Source organism: Molossus molossus, unplaced genomic scaffold, assembly GCF_014108415.1.
Source record: "Molossus molossus isolate mMolMol1 unplaced genomic scaffold, mMolMol1.p scaffold_m16_p_14, whole genome shotgun sequence".
NCBI classification, from domain to species: domain Eukaryota; kingdom Metazoa; phylum Chordata; class Mammalia; order Chiroptera; family Molossidae; genus Molossus; species Molossus molossus.
Window position 1 is genome coordinate 39322820 of NW_023425349.1, and position 15402 is coordinate 39338221.

The 15402-nt window shown below is 38.7% G+C and overlaps 1 protein-coding gene across 6 annotated transcripts; it reads left to right on the forward strand.

Moving 5' to 3' along the window:
• The first annotated feature begins 157 nt into the window (after nt 1-157).
• HNRNPK (heterogeneous nuclear ribonucleoprotein K) lies at nt 158-12426 on the forward strand. Of its 6 annotated transcripts, none has more exons than XM_036260530.1 (17): nt 162-289; nt 2318-2394; nt 2505-2589; nt 3037-3134; nt 3749-3805; nt 5289-5332; nt 6211-6283; nt 6803-6874; nt 7375-7488; nt 7753-7881; nt 8514-8821; nt 8944-8998; nt 9257-9340; nt 9621-9636; nt 9713-9795; nt 10171-10340; nt 11063-12426. In XM_036260530.1, the coding sequence occupies exons 3-17, from the start codon at nt 2532-2534 to the stop codon at nt 11094-11096; spliced, it is 1395 nt and encodes a 464-aa protein (XP_036116423.1). In that variant the 5' UTR covers nt 162-289; nt 2318-2394; nt 2505-2531; the 3' UTR covers nt 11097-12426. The 6 variants fall into 6 exon arrangements, with proteins under 6 accessions (XP_036116425.1, XP_036116423.1, XP_036116427.1 ...); XM_036260534.1 differs by having other exon boundaries at nt 11123-12426; XM_036260531.1 differs by lacking the exon at nt 162-289 and adding an exon at nt 555-655.
• Nucleotides 12427-15402: the final 2976 nt, after the last annotated feature.

The window sequence follows — 15402 nt, forward strand, 5'->3', positions numbered from 1 at the left end:
CTGTTTTGCCTCTTCCCGCCTGTTTTGCCGCGCGCTCATGCCCCTCCTCCAAACCCAAAAGATTTCTGCGAGCCCGAAAACGCCCCTTCCCCGCCCCCTCCTTGCACTTGTGGACGAGGCAGCGTTTAGTTCTCGCGAGAGGTTCTTCCCCTCCCCCAGCTAGTGAGTGCGCGAACGAGAAAGGAGGAGGGCGCTCCAGGCGAAAGCGCTGCAGACGCCATTATTCTCTGTTTCTCTGCTGCACCAACCTCTACGTCTTGCTTACGTCCCGCTTGTTTACGGCCTTTAGGTAATTGGGGCTATTGGGGCTATTGGGGCTTCGGTATTACGGACTCAGGCAGGGAATTGTCCTCCCTAAAGGCTGCGTTGACTTTTCCCAAGTCCGGGTTTTCTCTGGCCCTTAGCGGCCTCACAGCCTGAAGGGAGGCGCCGGCAGGGGGCGGGGGTGTCGCCTCCTCCGGCGCCTTGACTGACGCGGCCTTAGACCAATCGCTTCGCCCTGGCGCCACCGCTGAAGCTGGAGCAGCCAATCGGGCACAGCGGCGGAGTAGGAGAGCGCGGGAGGCGGGGGAGAGCGGCGGGGCCCTGCGCTCGTTTCTGTCTAGCTGTGACCGGTTGAGGCGGCGCGGCGGCATAGGGACGACGGCCTCGCGCGGTGAGGAGCGGGGCTAGGCAAACGGCGCGTGAGGGCGAGAGTGGGAGACCAATTTTGTCGCTTGAGGGAGGCGTTTAGGGGCTGCTTGGTGGTTGGCCGATTCTCAGCGAGGGAACGTTGCACGGTTCCCCTCCCCCCACCTCCGCCATTTCCCTGAGCGTATATCCGCAGTTCGCGTTGTTGTACAAGAGGTTTCGGGGCATTACGAGGCATGTGCCTGCAGGATGAGGTGTAGCTTCGTAGTCTTGGGGACTAGGCTTCTTGTTTGGGAAGGAGAAGGGGCCGGCGGGCGGGACCCGAGGGCGGTAGAGATCGCCGCCGTCTTTTGTGTGGCTCCCGCCGCACTTTGACGCTCCTGGCCTGGGCTTGGGGCGGGAGCGGGGGAGGTCGAATGGTCAGGGCTGCCTCCGTTGCTTTGTCTCCCGCGGTGGGGGGAGGGTGCGGGGGATGAGCTCCCGGGGCCGCGTGGTGGGTGGGGGAGGGGGTCGGCTCCCGGCTCCGCCTAGTAGCACGTAGTCGCCATTACAAGGGCGGCCATTTCCTGTCGGATCCGGGAGAGGAGACGTGCAGCGCTTCTGCGCGCTCCTCTGGCTTCTCCATTCCTGTTCGTCGGCTCCGCCGATCCCGGTGTCGGGAGTTGGGAGGGGAGTGCGTGTTTGCCTCGGCTGGTCACGCGCATACTTAGCTATTTTTGCGGCCTGAGGAATGGTGATTGAAGAATCGCGTCAACGTTTTATTCTTACAGATAGACTCAGCTAGTTGTCTGGAAACTCCTTTATCCAAGTCTTCCGCCACACTTCATACTGAACTGAGTGGTGGGCCCGAAGGGGAGTGTTTCAGTTAGTCGTTGGGAGAGTGGCTTATCGACAAACATGGAAGAATGGAAGGCATAAATACTGCCTTTTTTTTTTTTTTTTTTAAGCGCTAGGCTGCCTAGCTATTCCTCTATCTTTTTTTTTTTTTTAAGGAAGGGGGACACTTAACGTTGTCTGCCATTTCTGAGAGGAACAATAACAGGCTGTCTGCAGTCCCAACACCAGTCTGATTGTAGAGGTGTAATTGTTAGGTTGTACCCTTTTCGGCGTAGTGTGAAAAATCTGGCTAGTGTTCAAGGGCTCCATTAACTGTTGAATAATCGAGTACTACTAGCAGTGTGGGGCTGCTCTTAAGTCAGGTTTTGAGATTTATTCCTTCAGCAGATTGACCTGATTATTGGATATAGCTTAAATTTGCCTGTATATGTGGAAACTTTTGAGGTTTTAGAAAATAGCATTTCCAGTCCCGATGGAAAGAAACCAAAAAAATGACTTAGGTTTTTTCATACAAAACTAGTTTTTTATATCTTTCTATAAATTGCACTTTTGGGGACAAAATTGAGATTTATGGGCTGATGTGCCTTTGAGCTTATGTATATTTGTCATATAAAATAACTAGTTTCTGTGGTGGGACTAGATCCAGTGGCTTAAGTGTTCTTTTGCAAAAAAAAAAAAAAAATCAGATATCATAGTTTGGGGTCTTGAAGGCAATCATTTGAGGGTTTAAGACTATAAGTGAAGAAACAAGTTCTAGAAATAGCTCTTTAGCTTGTGTTCAGATCAGTGTTTGTTGGCATCCAATAATCGGCAACCAAAAGGCAAAACTGATTTGTGTTGGTTTTTGTAGGCTACTGCAGCACTAGGGTGTCAGTTGGTCCCGCCCAGAACACTTCAGTTCTGCTCTGCAAGGATATATAATAACTGGTACGTTCTAGAAGCAGAGTCATTTCTTTGCTTTTTAATATACATTTAGCAAAATGCACAGCTTACTTTTAAATAAACCAAATGTACTAGCTTCTTTATTTCTTCAACAGATTGGTGTGTCCATATAATCTAAGAAAATGGAAACTGAACAGCCAGAGGAAACCTTCCCCAACACCGAAACCAATGGTGAATTTGGTGAGAAGACAATTTTATATTTTTTGTTCTGTTAATTTTTATTATTTCTTTATGATTGTGTGTTTAGTCTTGTGAGTTACACCTCGGCTTTCATTTGTGAACTAAAAGTAATCCTCTCTTGCATAGGTAACTATAAACTAAGACGTAAAAGAAAGCCAATAAATACGAAAAAGCTTTTGTAATTGTGTTCTTTAATTCCTGTTTGAAGTATTTTGTGTTATAAGAAACATTACTGGAAGGAAGCATGCTTTGATTCATATGTTATTTAAAAGTCAAAGAATATGAATTGACTTTGATCTTTTTAAAACAAACTTGTAATTAGCAATGAACAGCTTAAGACAATGTAGTTGCTTTCTCTGATTTGAGTTAATTAAATTAAAACTTCAGTTAACGATACTTTTTCTTGAATTTGCTGTGCTTTCTTTGAAATGTGAACTTAATTTCTAGGTAAACGCCCTGCAGAAGATATGGAAGAGGAACAAGCTTTTAAAAGATCTAGGAATACTGATGAGATGGTTGAACTTCGCATTCTGCTTCAGAGCAAGGTATTAATTTTATTCGTGAAAATTTGAAAATGGTTTTTACTTGAGTAGAAATTAAGATAAATTCTGGTTTGGCCCTCTAGGAAGCCTTCAAAGCCATATGGCTCTGCACAGACTTGTAGGCAGTATGATGGCTTTGTTTTTTGCCTAACAGTTAAAATGAAATCTCTTAATATGTTGAGCCATTTTATAGGTCAAACCACGGGGAAAGTGTGGGTGATCCTTAAAGCATTGATGGATCTTGATTACATTGTGAATTTATTAGAAAGCAGTTTGACAGTTTACTTGATACTATTAGATCACAGTGTGAAAGTATCTACCAATATTTATTTATTGTTTTACAGATGGGTACTATAAAATTAATCTCTGCTTGTGTTTTATGTTTAGTGTATTCTGACATTCTAAATATTCCAAATTTTTGTCTTGGTGATTAGACCGCAAAAAGCACATAGATGTTTAGTGTCTTTTAACTTTATTTTGATATCCCCAAATAGATTTTTTAGCCCTATAACAAAAAAAGAGAGGGGTTAGATTTTTTCCCCCCTTTTTGTTTTTTCTTGGTTAAAGCTTCAGAACACAGGAAAGGGCAAAACTAATTTCTTTTTTACTTTTTCCAGAATGCTGGGGCAGTGATTGGAAAAGGAGGCAAGAATATTAAAGCGCTGCGTACAGACGTAAGTATTAAAGAGTTTAAACTACTACTCAAGCAGCTTCAGTTTATGTTTGTAGAAATTTAAAGAGTTGCATCATAGAAATCATTTAATAGTTTAGATACAAGCCATTTGTAATAATTGATTGCATAGATAATTTCAAGGTTTGCCATTCCTGATTTAATAAAGTTGGGATTGGGTTGGGAGGGGAGGTTATATCAAACCTCTTCGCTTTCTAATAACTTTCCACCAAATTATTCACTTCAGGCAAGATAACATCTTAATTAGAAATAACCACAGTGTAAAAACCCTTAATTGCACCATTTCCCATGTGTGAATCAATTACAGTGTCACTGAAATCCATTGCAGGTGGCTGATTAAACTCAAATTTTTATTTCCTTTTTTAATCGTCCATCTGTTCTTTAACAGCTTGCACATGGAGCACAAACAAATTAATATTGAGCTTGCATGATTTAAATATGGGTAAAGGAGAGTAGGCACTTAATCTTAAGGTTGGGAAACCTTATGTCAATAATTTGTTTGAGTCTTCATATTTTATAGTGGGTTGACTCTTGTGATTAGACACATTAAATGTTGGTATCACCAGAAGTAAGCATATTTATAGGACTTGGCTACACCTAAATTCCTCTTTAAAAAATTTCTCATAGTGAACATGCTCTTAATGTTTTCTTGCTAAAATTGAGGCAAATAATAACTTTGTGTTGAATACTTATTTAATAGTATTTCATTTCTCTCTTGGTCGCAGATCTTTGTATGTTCCTCTTGATTACTGTAAACTGAACTTGAAAATTTGTTTAAAATTTTACAAACTTTGCCTGTTAGGATCTAGGAATGCGTTTTAAACCTCCAGGAAACCAACTAGTCTTTTAAGAATTAGGGTTTTTGGTGGTGTGGGAATTTTTGTTTTGTCTTTTATAAACCTCTTTCCTCTTAATCCAGATGTTCTGTATAATTATCATCTGGGTTATTAATTTCCCCATTTCCTCAAGAACTTCAGTAAACTGAGTCATGACAGGTTTTGTGTCTACCCTCATGAGCCAGCCTGCTACTGAAACATCGTTTGTTTTTTTTAAAAAAAAAACAAAAACAAAAACAGGCTAGTACCATCATTGAAGGTCCTTAAATGTTAAGCCACTGTCAGATATAGAGAAGTCCATTATTGTGTTAATCTTCAGAACAACTTAAACTTGTTTCATTAATTGAGAGTATGAGTATAGTTTGTATTAAATTAAAATTTATTGCTTTTCCCCCTTTTCCCTCTCCTTGTTTTTTTGGCCATATATCTCCGTTGCCCATGTACTGGATCGACTTACCCCTGCGTTGCCCACCATGACGTTGGCCCATCCGCCCCTGAACGCCCATGTGAAAACCCTGGTTGGCTATGCCCAAAAATGTGCTCGTTGCCAAACGGGTACCATACTTGACAACTTCTGATTGAATGCCCATGCCCAATGCCAACATCCACGAACGCCAATGACCAATGCAGTACAATGCCAGTGTTTCAGTCCCAGACAGCAGTGGCCCCGAGCGGTATGTCCCAACAGTTTATGCCTCACTGCCTGATTAGAAAGAGAGAAATGTATTTTATTACCTGCCTTTTATATAATTAAATAGTATCCCCTTTAGACGGTGTATTGTTTTTCAAGTTTCTGTCTTATTTTCCCCATTAAGTCTTTTTGTCACTGAACTTTTACCGTGAGTTGCCCACCCAAACGATCCACTAATTTTATTTCGATGGAAGGAGCACAGCTTCAAGTGTTGCATATTTGCTGCATTGTAAATCAAATTGTTACCAAAATAGTCTCTCGCTCTGTCTTTGTGGCCCACCTTGCTTCCCAACATTGCCTGTTCATAATTTTTTCTGATGAAATGCTAACTCTGGTTCACTTTCCTTCACTTCTCATTTGTATTGTCTTTGTTTTGTCTCGCATTTGTATTTGTTTTCTTGCAGAGCCCATTAGTGATCTAATTTCTAACTGGTATCCATAACCTTACTCCAAAGATAATGTTCACCACTTGCATATTCCCCCACTTTGCCTAAGAGAAGGTGTGCCAGTTTTACCAATGTAACAGCGAGGGTATCCTTAATTAACTTAGTGGTGGCGGGGAACATAAATATTCAACTCTGCTTCAGTTCTGGTCAATTTATTGCCCACTTAATCTGAGCCCTTCCAAGAGCCCATTCTCTCTGTCTCTCTCCAAGTCTCCTAATATTGTTATCATGTCTGTATTGGGCATAAAACAAAAATGCATGTGTAAATCTATAAATAGGCTACTTTAAATGGGGAGTGTTAAATAATTGTATGTTACTTCTCTGTAAAAGTTTGTATGACTGCTGGTGATAAACACAAAACTCATTTTTCTTTTTCACCTTTTTTGTACTATCTGGTATTTGTGATGTTTGACAGCATATTGAGTATCAGTGCTGATATTGAAACAATTGGAGAAATTCTGAAGAAAATCATCCCTACCTTGGAAGAGGTAGGCTCATTTTTTATGTATTTGTCGATTGGGGTGGGGTTTTATTGGGGCATAATGGGGGAGGTGGAGAGACAGTGGATATAACAGTTTGTAGCAGCGCCATGTACAACCTGCTACATAGTGTAGAGGGTTACTGTACTCACATTATTTGTTTTAAAATGTCTGGCCACTCCAGAGTAAATATGAACTATTTGGTCATTCACTTTCATGGGTTTAGTATATATTTTATGGGCTTTAGTTTTAGAGGAGGGTTTTTTGTTTTGATTTTTTTTTTTTAAGTTATAATGTTGATTGTAGATGTATGTTAGAAAGGACTGTGTTTTAAAAGTTTGAGGCTTTTTAAATTCTGTATTTAAGTGTGTAGAGAAAAAACATTGTACATTCTTAGTGTAGATGAGCAGTTTCTCGTTATTTAATGATGTAGATGTGAAATGTGTTGTAGTAGCTTTACCAATATATGCGACAATAGCCTGATCACACTAGACACTTAACCTATTACTCTTATTTTTCTACTTTCAGGGCCTGCAGTTGCCATCACCCACTGCAACCAGCCAGCTCCCGCTCGAATCTGATGCTGTGGAATGCTTAAATGTATGTCATAGTGCCACTGAACCCCACTGAAGTATGGAGCCTGGCCCATGGGATTAATTTTATTTTTAACATCGTGTGCTTTTCCCGTCTCTATAGAAAAAGGCTTAAAAACATGATAAATGAATGGTCTTACAACTCACTGTTGACCCTGCTCCATGCTGCAGTGGGAATTAACTACATTTGCAAAGTGCTTTGCAGTCATTTATATTATGGTGTTATTTGAATGTTAATAATGATATTGTAGTAACAGCGACATGCTAAATGGCTGCAGTGTGGGTATGGTGTTGCAGGACCTGAAAATAAAATAGTTTTTTAAGGTGGTGCAGAATGTCCTTTTTGGGCCTGGCTATTGAGGATAATAAGCACATAACTGGTAAAGTTATTGAAATATAAATTCAGGTTGCTCACTGCAACAGTATGTTATGCTTATAGCAGATAAAGTGTGTATTATTGGGGAATCCTTAATTTGGACCTAAAATTTTATAACTCTCCCTCTGCAGTACCAACACTATAAAGGAAGCGACTTTGACTGCGAATTGAGACTGTTGATTCATCAGAGTCTGGCAGGAGGAATTATTGGGGTCAAAGGTGCTAAAATCAAAGAACTTCGAGAGGTAGAGGCTCTGTGTTATTTTCTCCTGTTATATTACTGGAAAATAGTTTTGTATTTAGCTTGCTATTAAAATATCACAATAAGGCCTGGCCACATTATTTTGCCAGAAGTCCTAGGGTTACTAACAAGATTTGGGGTGTGGGACGGGGGTAGTGGATTTATTTAAGGTAAATGTAAGTTTGTTTCCTAGGTTTACTAGCCTCCTCTTCAGTGCACTTTTATTTCTTTTGATTAATGTTTTTTTTCTTTTTTAAATTTATTACAGAACACTCAGACAACAATCAAGCTTTTCCAGGAATGCTGTCCTCATTCCACTGACAGAGTCGTTCTTATTGGAGGAAAACCTGATAGGGTTGTAGAGTGTATCAAGATCATCCTTGATCTTATATCAGAGGTACCTTCAGAATACTTATCTTTCCATTTAACTTCATGACACAAATAGGTCTTGGAAGTAGTTTCAGAATGTTTAGATAGATGTCTTTTACTTGTCCTTTCCCTAGCAATTTTCTGTCCCCCATTTATAGCTATCGCTTTAATTTAGAAATGATTGAGGAGAGCATGGGGAATGGTCATTTGATTGTTGGTGAGATTTTTAAAGCCTTTAGTCTTTCAAAGGAAGTTTATACAGTACTGCATTGCTGTTTCCCAACTGATAGCATCAGTGTGGATTATAGGCTCACCCAAGATAATGATCCTTTTATCCCTTTGAGGTGGTCACCTCTTCCTAGACCTCATTGTGAAACATGAAAGGGGTTTGTAGTCTTTTCTTAAGGTATTAGGGTAAAAATAAGCTGCTAATTCTTCCCCCACAAGCAGTAAAGCTCGCTTTTTGTTTAGGACTCACCAAAAATACTGCATTGTTTTCGGTCCTTTCCTTCCTACTATATTTTTGCCTGCATTCCTATCCTGTCTGAAGTGCCTCCCAGGAAAGAAAAGATTTTTAATGTTTTGTTTATAAAAGTAATGGTTGGCTGTGAACCAAGGCTATTTTCTTTGGTCTATAATATTGCTATGTTTTTGCTTTAGTCTCCCATCAAAGGACGTGCACAGCCTTATGATCCCAATTTTTATGATGAAACCTATGATTATGGTGGCTTTACAATGATGTTTGATGACCGCCGTGGACGTCCTGTGGGATTTCCCATGCGGGGAAGAGGTGGTTTTGACAGAATGCCTCCTGGTCGGGGTGGGCGTCCAATGCCTCCATCTAGAAGAGATTATGATGATATGAGCCCTCGACGAGGACCTCCTCCCCCTCCTCCTGGACGAGGTGGCCGGGGTGGTAGCAGAGCACGGAATCTTCCTCTTCCCCCACCACCACCACCTAGGGGAGGGTAAGTTTCTTCCTCTGTGTATTACTATCATGCAAATTGCTGCACTGTAGGGAGGTGGGTAGGATAGGTTTTTTATTTGATGTGTGAGTAAACTGAGATTACAACCAGTATTATTCTTGCAGAGACCTAATGGCTTATGACAGAAGAGGAAGACCTGGAGACCGATATGATGGCATGGTAAGAATTTTCATTTATCATCAGTGTATATTTGAAGGGTGTAAGGGATTTTGTTCCCAAATATTGTTAATTGAAAAGCTTATCTTACAAATGGACCTCTTAGCCATTTATATCATTTTGGTTGTTTGCTGTACTGTTAAGATTTTGTTGACCATCATCCCCCAAAATATGTGATGTAGAATAGAAATTGGCCATATAAAAACTAGCTCTATGACAGTATTGTGCCAGATTTATGTTAATAACTGTCTTTTAACACAGGTTGGTTTCAGTGCTGATGAAACTTGGGACTCTGCAATAGATACATGGAGCCCTTCAGAATGGCAGATGGCTTATGAACCACAGGTTGAGTATCCTGGGTGTTTGCACTCTATGAGTGATGATTAAGGAGTTTGCCTACTCACCAATAAATGTTTTCTTTCCTCTTAATATTTTTATTTCTTTAAATGCTGTGTACCTGAGTGGTTTCATGCCCTAAGGATTGTTTTCTGAAATACGCTTACTTTACTAGGGAGGATATGGGAGGACTTTGGTTTTCTTAACTGAGGGGTTTTAGGAATACTAAATTATTTGAAGAGTAGTCTTGAAGGCAAAGTAATTTTCTGTTTTTTCTTTCCATTTTTAGGGTGGCTCTGGATATGGTAAGTTTTCTTATTTGTGAAATCAAACATTATTTTATTCTTTCTAAATGAACTTAATGCTCACTATTTAAATCAGATTATTCCTATGCAGGGGGTCGTGGCTCATATGGTGATCTTGGTGGACCTATTATTACTACACAAGTAACTATTCCCAAAGATGTAAGTATCTTTGCTGTAATACAAGGAACATTTAATGAGTTATTTTAAGTTCCCCAACTTAAAATATTTTAACAAAAATATTTCATTTTAGGATTAAAATTGTTTTCAAGGACTTCAGTGAGATGTCCTCCAGTTTGGGATTTTTCAAGTGATGTCCAGTACTATCAAGAGCTGTTTAGATGGTTTTGAGCCCTTGACTTGTTTATTAAGGAAATGTTGAAGTGTTAAATGCATTGTTATTTAAATCTTGACTAGTTTTAGGAGCCATCAGAATAAATGACTACAAAGTTAATGCTCTTGAAGGTCATTTAAAATATAGGTAATGTACTTTCTTTAAGGTATATCATAGACACTTGTTTCTGAAAATTTTTTCAGTTGGCTGGATCTATTATTGGCAAAGGTGGTCAGAGGATTAAACAAATCCGTCATGAGTCAGGAGCTTCGATCAAAATTGATGAGCCTTTAGAGGGGTCCGAAGATCGGATCATTACCATTACAGGAACACAGGACCAGATACAGAATGCACAGTATTTGCTGCAGAACAGGTCAGTTTAAGTTTAGCTTTATGTTAGCCTACACCTACTAAAACTTTAAAAAGCTTTTTCTTCTCAATTGATTTTTCTTTTAGAAGCCATGGTGTCTCAACCTTTTGGGGACCTAACTTCTAAACATTCTAATAGTGTTGCTTTAATTTTCTTCTGCTTTTCTACTAAAAACGGAGACACTCAATACTAATCTTGCTGGAGGAAGCCTTAACCAAGCAAACTTCTCATTTCTCTGGTGAAAACTGCTGCCAAAACCACTTGTTATAAATTATACAGAGCCTGTAGAAAATATAGAAGATTCAGTGGATGTTGGTCTAGTTCTGTGTGGAAGACTAGTGATTTTGTTGTTTTTAGATAACTAAATCGACAACAAATCACAGTCTACCATATGGCACAGGCCATGCCTCTACAGGACAAATGATTGGTGCTGTAAAATGCAGCATTTCACACCTTTACTTGCATTTCTTGTCTTTTCTACCAAGTATTAACAACTTTTTATTTCATTTTCTTAATTCTGCTCTACTAATGTCTGGTTCACTATTAATCATTTTTTCTTGAATCTTACATTGCTCTAATTTGTAATTGCTGATGTTTTTAATTCTTATTTCTAATTATAATGGTCATGCTTATCGTTTTAATTTAGCATTGAAATTGTCTTAATGTTGATTAAGATGTTACGAACAAAAATTCTAATTCGTACTTTTTTTTCTTTTCTTTTATAGTGTGAAGCAGTATGCAGATGTTGAAGGATTCTAATGCAAGATATTTTTTCTTTTTTATAGTGTGAAGCAGTATTCTGGAAAGTTTTTCTAAGACTAGTGAAGAACTGAAGGAGTCCTGCATCTTTTTTTTTTTATCTGCTTCTGTTTAAAAAGCCAACATTCCTCTGCTTCATAGGTGTTCTGCATTTGAGGTGTAGTGAAATCTTTGCTGTTCACCAGATGTAATGTTTTAGTTCCTTACAAACAGGGTGGGGGGGAGGGTGTGCAAAAACTAACATTGAAATTTTGAAACAGCAGCAGAGTGAGTGCATTTTAATTTTTGTTCATTGTTGGTGGTTAGAAAGGAAAATTCCCCCTATGTAATTATTGTGAACACTTTGCTTTGTGGTCACTGTAACATTTGGGGGGTGGGGGGACAGGGAGGAAAAGTAACAATAGTTCATATGTCCCTGGCATCTATTCAGAGCAGTGTGCAGAATGTAATGCTCTTTTGTAAGAAACGTTTTATGATTTTTAAAATAAATTTAGTGAACCTATTTTTGGTGGTCTTTTTTTTTTTTTTTTTTTTTTTAATATGGTCATTTTTCAAATGGCTGGATTCCCCAAACTAAACACTAAGTTTGATTTTCAGCTCCTCTGTTGAACTTGGACTTAGGCAAAAAAAATATATATATATATCTCTTGGCATATTCCGTTCTGGTGGTTTCTGGATGGTTTGAATGTCCATTGCTTGGGAAGAAATTCCATCATACACAATTCATGCTTATAATAAGCTGGGGATTTTTGTTTGTTTTTGCATATGCTTGCCCCTACTTTACACCAGTTTTATATGTTAGTAATTGTGAAGAACCAAGGGTTGGGAGCAGCACTAAAAATTAAGTAATGGTGTACGTGTATACCAGAAGCCTAATGGCAGCAAGTTTTATTAATTGGAGTAATATTTGGTTATGGAAGTGACTGATGCTAAATAAATTTTGATTATTTTTTATTAGATAATTTCTCACCTATAGACTTACACTGTCAGCCTGCCTAGTGTCTATTAGTTAAACTTTGTAAAATATATATATATTCTTGTTTTTCCATTGTATGCAAATTGAAAGAAAAAGATGTACCATTTCTTTGTTGTATGTTGGATTATGTAGGAAATGTTTGTGAAACAATTCAAAAAAAAAAAAAAAAAGATGAAAAAAGTTCCTGTGGATGTTTTGTGTAGTATCTTGACGTTTGTATTAATAGTTAAGTTCACTTCCAAATAAAACTCCTATAATACTAGATTTGATGTGTGCCCAATTTGAACAAATTGACACCTGTAAAATTTGTTAAAACGTTCCTCTTGTAAGGAAATACAGTAATCATAAATTATATTTTTCTGTGTGAAGTGTTTTTCTAGAATTTTAAAAATCTGGTAGAGGTGGTAAATAATTTCAGTAGCTGGGCTCTGTTAGAGGGTGTATATATAAAAGAATGGGAGCTGAGTCATGCAATTTTACAACTCCCATTACCTATGAGAAATTTTTTAGTTTCTTTGATTTCTACCTGTAGAATTAGTTCTGGTTTGATGTTGGAGAATATTAAAATAATGTGTTGAGGTTTCTGGTTCATAAATTCCTGAAACCACCAATTGTCCAAAAGGCATGAGAACTTAACATGGAAAAGAATTCATGTGTGTAGTTCTGCTTAAGTTTAGGAAATGATACATGGAAATATGCCAGTTTAAGGCCATTAGTATTTCAGTAACATTCCCCTTTTAGGGGAGAGGAATTGAAGTGTTCTCTTGATAGTGAAATAACATGGTGTCACTTCAAAACTAGTGTACTACCTGTTGAAAGGTTTTCCCAGAGGTCGTATTAGACTGAGCTGCCAAGTTGGTGTTAGCTTTTCCTTGAGTATTTTAAGAGTGGGTGAGTTAGGGTTGGTGAGGGTAATGCAATCTGCTAGTGTAGAAATGAGCCTTCCCCAGAAAAAAATCATCAGTGAGGACATTTAGTTGTTATTCCTATCAGAGGAAAGCATTCCTAGAGACAACACTTTTGAAGCTTTCATTAGTCATTGAAAAACTTATGTAAATATACGGACTATTAGCTTGTAAGTTTTCATTTTTGTTTTCTACAAACAATTCAGACTGAACACATGAACCTACTAAAGAATTGGAGAATAGCATTGATAAGTTGGGTGTAAAACTGGGAGGGAGAGGTCTTTTGCATTGCTGCTGTTATTGGTAAATGGTGTTTGTGGGCTGGGAATTGAGTTAGGCTGAGAAATTTTGAAGTCAAGTTTATAATTCATTGAACAAATGCAGCATTAAACCAACTTTGTAATAGTGCAAGTACTGATTTTTACAGCCCTCGTATCTCAGTTGGGTAGTGTCTACTGATAACACCAAAATTGCAGGTTTGATCCCAGGTCAGGGCATGTACAAAAATCAATCAATGAATGCGTAAATAAGTGTTATAACAAATTGATGTTCCTTGCTCCTTACTATAAATAATGAAACAAGGTTTTGAAAGTGTTTTTGGCTTAACTTTTTGACAAGTTATTACCAAAATGCCAACAAACGGAAATCAGATTGCACCAAGATTTTACGGGAATGAAGAATTTGAAACCTTTACCTACTATTCAATTTTTAGTAGTTCGCCTTTATAATGAGACTGTAATGGGAAATTTTCATTTGTATTGAGTGATCCAGTAGTTAACTCCTAAATCTTTGATCACTGATACCACTGGTATACATAGAGACTAAATATTTTAGGAAAGTAAACCATCGCCCTGGCCGGTTTGGCTCAGCAGTTAGAGCGTAGGCCTGTGGTCCAGAGAGGACCCGGGTTCGGTTCCTGCTAAGGACATGTACTTTGGTTGCAGTTTGTCCCCGGCCCTGATTGGGTTGTGTGGGTGGCAGCCACTTGATGTGTACCTTTCACGTCAATGTTTCTCTCTTCCTCCCGCTCTATCTGAACAAAAAATGAAAAAATGTCCTCAGATGAGGATAAAAAAATAAAAAGTAAACTATCAAACTAGCAATTCTCAAGAATCATTTCAGTGGTTTGTTTTATAATGTTTTATGTTGGTACTAAAAATGATTTTTCCACAAACATGACAGATTGTGATTTGTTTGAGATGGCTGCTGAAGAGGCCTATATTTTATTTTATTTTAATCCTTACCCAAGGACATGCTTCGAGGGGGCGGGGGGGATATTGATTGTAGTTGCCTTCTGTAGGCTTCCCAACTGGGTATCAAACCTGCAACCCAGGTATGTGCCCTGAGCAAATTGAACCTGCAACCTTTTGGTGCATGGGACTGACACTCAACTGAGCCACTCCTGCAAGGCAAGGCCTATATTTTAAAATTTACTTTCAGATCAATGAAAACATGTCTGTAAGGTTAGTTTGGTTTTTTTAAATGTTTAGTGCCATCTGAATTTTAGAAAGGGGTTTAATCTTGATGGCTAAATTAAATTAACCTTAAATACTATGTTTACATCTGTTTATCGTCAAAGTTTGCCCCTTGCTGGCAAGTTTGAAGTGAGACTAACCCCATTTCTTGATGGTGACACTGAACTTTTACAAAGCAATATCACAGTGTTTTTCAAACTGTTCCTGGGACCATCTTCAACATAACCAACAGTGCTAGTTAAGCATGAAAATGTCTGTCTCACCCCTCAGTTCTAGCGAATCAATCACTGTAGTGAGGCATCAAGAATCTGCATATTTGGCATACAGATGGCCAATAGACATGAAAAAATGCTCACGGTCATTAATCAGCAGGGAGATGCAAATAAAAACTACAATGAGATCACTTCATACATGTCAGAATGGCAACTATCAAAGTGCTGGTGAAGATGTGGAGAAATGGGAACCGTAGTACATTGTTGGTGGGAATGTAGACTGATGCAGCCACTATGGAAAACAATTTCCTCAAAAAATTAAACATGGAACTACCATTTGACCCAGTGATCCCACTTCTGGGTATATATCCTAAGAATCCCGAAACACCAATCAGAATATATGTACCCTAATGTTCATAGCAATGTTATTTACAATAGACAAGGTCTGGAAACAGACCAAGTGCCCATCAGTAGATGAGTAGATAAAAAAGCTATGGTACATATACACAATGGAATACTACTATACAGTTGGAGAAAAGAAGGAACTCTTGCCCGGCTGGAGTGTCTCAGTGGTTGAGCGTCGACTCATACACCAAGAGGTCACCGGTTTGATTCCCGGTCATTGATGTTTCTCTTCCTCTTCCTTCCTCTCTAAAAAATCAATAAAGAAAAAAAGAAGAAGAAGAAGGAACTCTTACCTTTTGTGACAGCATGAATGAACCTGGAGATTATTATGTT

Bases quoted from the DNA above. Each gene is read 5' to 3' on its own strand.
- HNRNPK (XM_036260532.1), top strand. From the start codon at position 2,532: ATGGAAACTGAACAGCCAGAGGAAACCTTCCCCAACACCGAAACCAAT. The intron at 3,806-5,288 runs GTAAGTATTAAA...TGACCAATGCAG, and splicing joins TTAAAGCGCTGCGTACAGAC to TACAATGCCAGTGTTTCAGT. The intron at 5,333-6,210 runs GTATGTCCCAAC...GATGTTTGACAG, and splicing joins GACAGCAGTGGCCCCGAGCG to CATATTGAGTATCAGTGCTG.